Source organism: Aplysia californica, unplaced genomic scaffold (genome assembly GCF_000002075.1).
Source record: "Aplysia californica isolate F4 #8 unplaced genomic scaffold, AplCal3.0 scaffold00624, whole genome shotgun sequence".
Lineage (NCBI taxonomy): Eukaryota > Metazoa > Mollusca > Gastropoda > Aplysiida > Aplysiidae > Aplysia > Aplysia californica.
In genome coordinates this window covers 225,769-231,034 of record NW_004797894.1, presented here as the reverse complement: position 1 = coordinate 231,034, position 5,266 = coordinate 225,769, and the positions used below count along the sequence as shown (strand labels likewise).

At 40.6% G+C, this 5,266-nt stretch overlaps 1 protein-coding gene across 1 annotated transcript in view; it reads right to left on the bottom strand.

Annotated features, from left to right (window-relative positions):
• LOC101847839 (GLIPR1-like protein 1) overlaps window positions 1–5,266 on the bottom strand; it is a gene marked incomplete in the record, with an annotated part of 24,527 nt that overhangs the window by 3,280 nt on the left and 15,981 nt on the right. The window contains 2 exon segments of the mRNA XM_013087695.2: window positions 560–678; window positions 2,881–2,990. Coding sequence (XP_012943149.1) covers window positions 560–678; window positions 2,881–2,990 — 229 coding nt within the window.

The window sequence follows — 5,266 nt, the reverse complement described above, 5'->3', positions numbered from 1 at the left end:
TGGGGGTGGGGGTGGGGGGATAAATTGTCTCACTGCACACCAACAGGAGGTGCAACCCCTCCAGCGGTACAAACACTCACATGAACCACGATGCCCACATTCTCATCTTCCCCTTTCATGTTTTACCTCGACGGATGCATCCGTTGCGTCCCTTTTCTCCCACATTCCAGTAAGAGTAAAGTGTAGAAAAGCTTACAACATGTTCCCCAATGCCTGTAAATCAATTTATCTGTAAGTGTAAGCATTAACCCCTTCACTGCTGAAAAGTTACCATCAACATATGTAGGGCCTACTGACAAGATAAATTGATAATTCAAGGAATATTTAAACTTAAACACAGAGAATTGTTTCAGAATACGTAAAATCACAAGCTGTAACTAAACCAACTAAAACGTCTTTTGTTAATTAACCAGATGAAACAATCATATAAGTGGTGAATACAAGCCAGAACACACGTCTACTCAACAGTGAAGAAGTTAAATAAAAGAAGAAAAAAGAGGAAGAAGTTATCTGCGCGCAAAGTTATTATACTGTCTGCTCTGTGTGTTAATTAACATACCCTGGCCCGTAATGGCACACCACATTGTAGCCTTTGGAGAAACCAAACTGGGATGCCTGTTGGAGAAAGGGACAGTATCGAACTCCACACCCTACAGCTCGGCTGTTGGCCCACACCACCTGTGAGAAAGTGAGAGAGCAAAAGTAGCAAGGCTTTACTTATTCACCGAGGTTGTTTTTTTCCCTCATTCTGACATACATGTATTTAGTATAATAATAATAATAATAATAATAATAATAATAATAAATAGCATTTGTATAGCGCATAACCCCGCTCGACAGCAAGCTCTATGTGCTTTACACTACATTATTACCCCAGCAGACCATAGAACACTCAGAAACATTCTCAGCTTCCCGGGAAGCAAACAGTAGTGCAAGCAGCCCAGTAAGCAAACACTAACAAACTGACAAGATCTTTCATTGTTTATAGCTGGGTACCCATTCCCACCTGGGTGAAGTGAGGAAAATTTGTGTAAAGTGCCTTTCCCAAGGACACAACGTCGGGTCCCTGATAGGATTCAAACCCACGACCTTACGGTTGCGAGTCCGAGAGCCTAACCCCTAGGCCAGTATCGGAGCTGTTTGTCATTCCTTGTGGTGTGTCTTGGGCAGAGACGCTTGGCGGTGCCCGCCCCTCTCTAAGGTCATAACCATGGGCCGATGTCCACCAGAAGTGGCGAGAGCTGGTAGTCAGATGATGCAGTTGTGCCCCCGCGGTTGCCCCAACCATGGGATAGAAGAGGAAGAGGAAAGACATATTTAAAATTTGTTCCTGAGCTCTAACTCTAAATGATATATTTATTGTGGAGTGCATCTAATATTGAGTCGCTTCGTAGCGTAAGAGCTAGGTAAAACTTGCACCCCCCAGGCCCCGCCAACAATTCAGTATTAACTTGACCCTGTACTCACACTCACCCCCAGAGTCTTGACTTTCCGTGTGGCTACATTTGGGTCACCATAACATTATACACAGTACTGCCGCGATCTGATAAAACGCATTTTTTAAATCAAAATCAAGGTTTCGAGATAATCGCGATTTAGTGGTTTTTGTGTGCTAATTAAACAAACAAATAGCACCTATGTTTTTGTTTGACTATCCCACATGAAGATATATCTCATTTACCATGACTAAACCAAATTTAATCGAATTTGAGCTAAATACAAACAAACAAATAAGAAGAATGCGTTTTATCAGATCACCCATGTAGAAATGCGTTTTATTTCCAACGCATTAATCCCAGAATGATCTAATAAAACGCATTTATTTTCTGCGTCTCGTTAACCATTCTTGAACCTACGGACCGAAAGTCGAAGTTGTGACCCGCCAAATTATAGGTTTTGAAAAATGAGGGACGGTGGAGGTCTGAAACAACTTTAACTTCTTCACATTTTACATACCTGTGCCGTTATTTCATTTTGACTTCGTATAAATACAAAAATGTATACAAAAATGTATTACACACTTCTGGCTACTACATGTAATAACAGCGCATATCATTTCGACTGTCGAGCACTTGGCCATAATAATACTATAGAGAACACACAATAGTGAAGTATGTGCCCTAGGTCGGTAGATGGCTGCTTAGGAAGATGGATAGGTGGGTAGGAGGGTACGAAGGCAGGTAGCGCTAAGTAGGTAGGTAGGTAGGTAGGTAGGTAGGTAGGTAGGTAGGTAGGTAGGTAGGTAGGTAGGTAGGTAGGAAGGTAGGTAGGAAGGTAGAGGAAGGTAGATAGGTAGGTAGGTAGGTAGGTAGGTAGAGAGGAAGGTAGATAGGTAGGTAGGTAGGTAGAGAGGTAGGTAGGTAGGTAGGTAGGTAGGTAGGTAGGTAGGTAGGAATATTGCTAGTTATATAGGCAGGCATGTTGACAGGCAATTAGGTAGGTAGGGAGGCAGATAATTTTTGTTTTAGTAAGTGTTTTACGGCACTTGCAACACAATAACGTCATATAAGTGCTGAAGATTAGAGTTGTTACAAGAGAGTAACAAACACAAAAAAAGAAGGAGGGGGGGTAAAGACAATAGATGTTTGATAGGAAAGAAGAAGCAAACCACACCAGAGCACACACCAACCACCCACGCAGGCAGGTAAGAAAATAAGTGTGTAGGTACGTAGGTAGGTAGGTAGGTAGGCGGGTAGGTAGATTGCCAGGTAGGGTGTTAGATAGGTTGGTAAGTAAGTAGGTAGTCAGGCAGGTAAGTAGGTAGGTAGGTAGTTAGGTAGGTAGGTAGGTAGGTAGGTAGGTAGGTAGGCGGGTAGGTAGAATATTGCTTGGTTGGATATTAGGTAGGCTGGTAAGTAAGTAGGTAGACAGGTATCTCACCTGAGTATAGTGACCGCACATTTTCCCTGGTGTGCATCTCAAACTGTCGTAATTGTAGTCCACTTTCTCATCATACCACAGCTGTACAACATGTGCTGGGTCGAACTCATCTAGAACGGGAGTGAGGCGGTGAGCAGAATGAAGGAACATGTGCGTTATGGTGAGTAGAATGAAGGAACATGTGCGTTCAGTTAAAGTATTGCCAATTTTCTTTTTTAGACTAGCCCGTGGGTGGTTTGCGAGTGCTCTGGTGAGGTTTGCTCCTTCTTTCCCATCAAACATCTTTCGTCCTAATCTCTCTTCCTTCTTTTTTGTGTTTGTTACTCTCTTGTAACACATCTAATCTTCAGTTCTTACATGACCTTATTGTGTTGCAAGTGCCGTAAAACTCTTAATAAAACTAAGATTAGCCCATCGCCTCATGGTTACATAAGTTTGTATTATGTTTCTCAACTCTCTTGTTTTGTGAACTTTGTGGTGTCCAAAATTTGGGACCTTTTAGCTTCAAAGTCTGGATTGTTTTTCCTGTGTCTATTGTTCGGAAGGGCATCCATCTAGAAATCTGGCTCGAGAGCGCTTATATCTGTTCCCGTAGTTTTATGCACCCCGCATAATGTAGCAAAATTTGATCATTTGTTTGCTTAATTTCTGATTATTTTTCTTCATCATTCTTTGTTAAAATTAAGAGAATAGCATAATTAAAAATTTTTTAGGCTCAGTTTGCATAGTTTCAGAATTGTTCTTGCATAACACCGACGGGGACAGTTTTACAGGGCGTATAAAAAAATCCGATTATATCATGGTGCATGTTTACATTGTGTGTTCATTTGACTTCTTCTGATCTTTGGATCCAACATCTTTCCGCCCGTGTGGCCAATTAAAAAATTCAATTTTATTTTTGGGCTCAACACCTTTTATGTCTTTTCAAAAATACATCTCTGTAAAAACTGAAAAAAAAACTTTACAGAAAAACTTTGATCAAAGGCACACAAAATGTAAATGTGTAGTTTCAACTTTGAAAGTCACAAAACTTTGGCGGCAGCCACTTTCTCGCTAACATTACTTTTGAAAGTAGGCGACCCCCTCCTCATTTAGTCTCTTAAATCTCGACTTCTGTTTAATGTAGATATGTCTTTGCTTCATAGAAGGCAAGACTAGCGAATAAACTTTAAGATTATGCCAATAACTATATAATAATATATTCCAAAACTGACGATCGCTTTGATTCCACCGCGTCTTGGCACACACTTTGTATACAACGAACTGAAAACATAAATCTTTCTATATGTGAGGCAGCGTGGTGGAATCAGGCTCTCGTAAATTTTTGGGCGTGTAGAGTTATTGGTATCATCTTAAAGCCTGTTCACTTGTGTTTATTTGGATAAAAAAAATATCCATTTATCTTGAATACAAGTCAAGATATTTGCGAATGAAGGAGGTGGGGGTCATGTGTTTTCAGAGGTAAAATTAGTGAGAAAATGGCGGCCAAAGATTCGTTTTTTTCCTTAGCTTAAGAGTCCGTGGTAACTGAAAATGTACAATTTTTGTGCCTTCAATAAACATTTTTCAGAAAAATTCACACAGAAATGAGTTATTTAAAGGGCATGAAAGGTGTTGAGCGAAAAAACAAACATTTGATAAAAATTCACAAACTAGCAGAAAAATGCAAGTTTCTTCACTTTGATTATTTTGACGAGAGCCTGATTCCACCACGCTGCCTCACATATGACCTTCGACTACTTTAACTCTGTGATGTTGCTGTTAGGTGCTTCGCCTTCGCACGCAGAATATCCTAGTTCGATTCCCGTGTGGGGAGAACGTTTATCGAGTATCTCGGTCTTTCTGCTGCGACATTGTAATCCTCTCAGCCCGGGCTGGCCCTTACAGACTGTCTCCTAAATTATCTACATTATGTCGATGGGGACGGAAACACCCCTTCACAAAACAACAACAACTACAACAACAACAACAGTAGTAACAGCAGCAACATCAACAAAAACTACAACAACAACAACAGCGGTAGTAACATCATCATCATCATCAACAACAACAACAACAACAACAATAATAACAAAAACAACAACAAACAACAACAACAACAACAACAACAACAACAACAACAACAACAGCGGTAATAACATCATCATCATCATCATCATCATCATCATCATCATCATCATCATCATCATCAACATCAACAACAACAACAGCAGTAGCAGCAACATCATCATCACCATCACCATCAACAACAATAACAACAACAACAACAACAACAGTAGTAACAGCAGCAACATGAACAACAACTACAACAACAACACTGGACCCAATCTTTCCTTTGTGCCGCCAAGGAACCCCAAGATTCGGAGCACCATGGCTGCAGAGATGG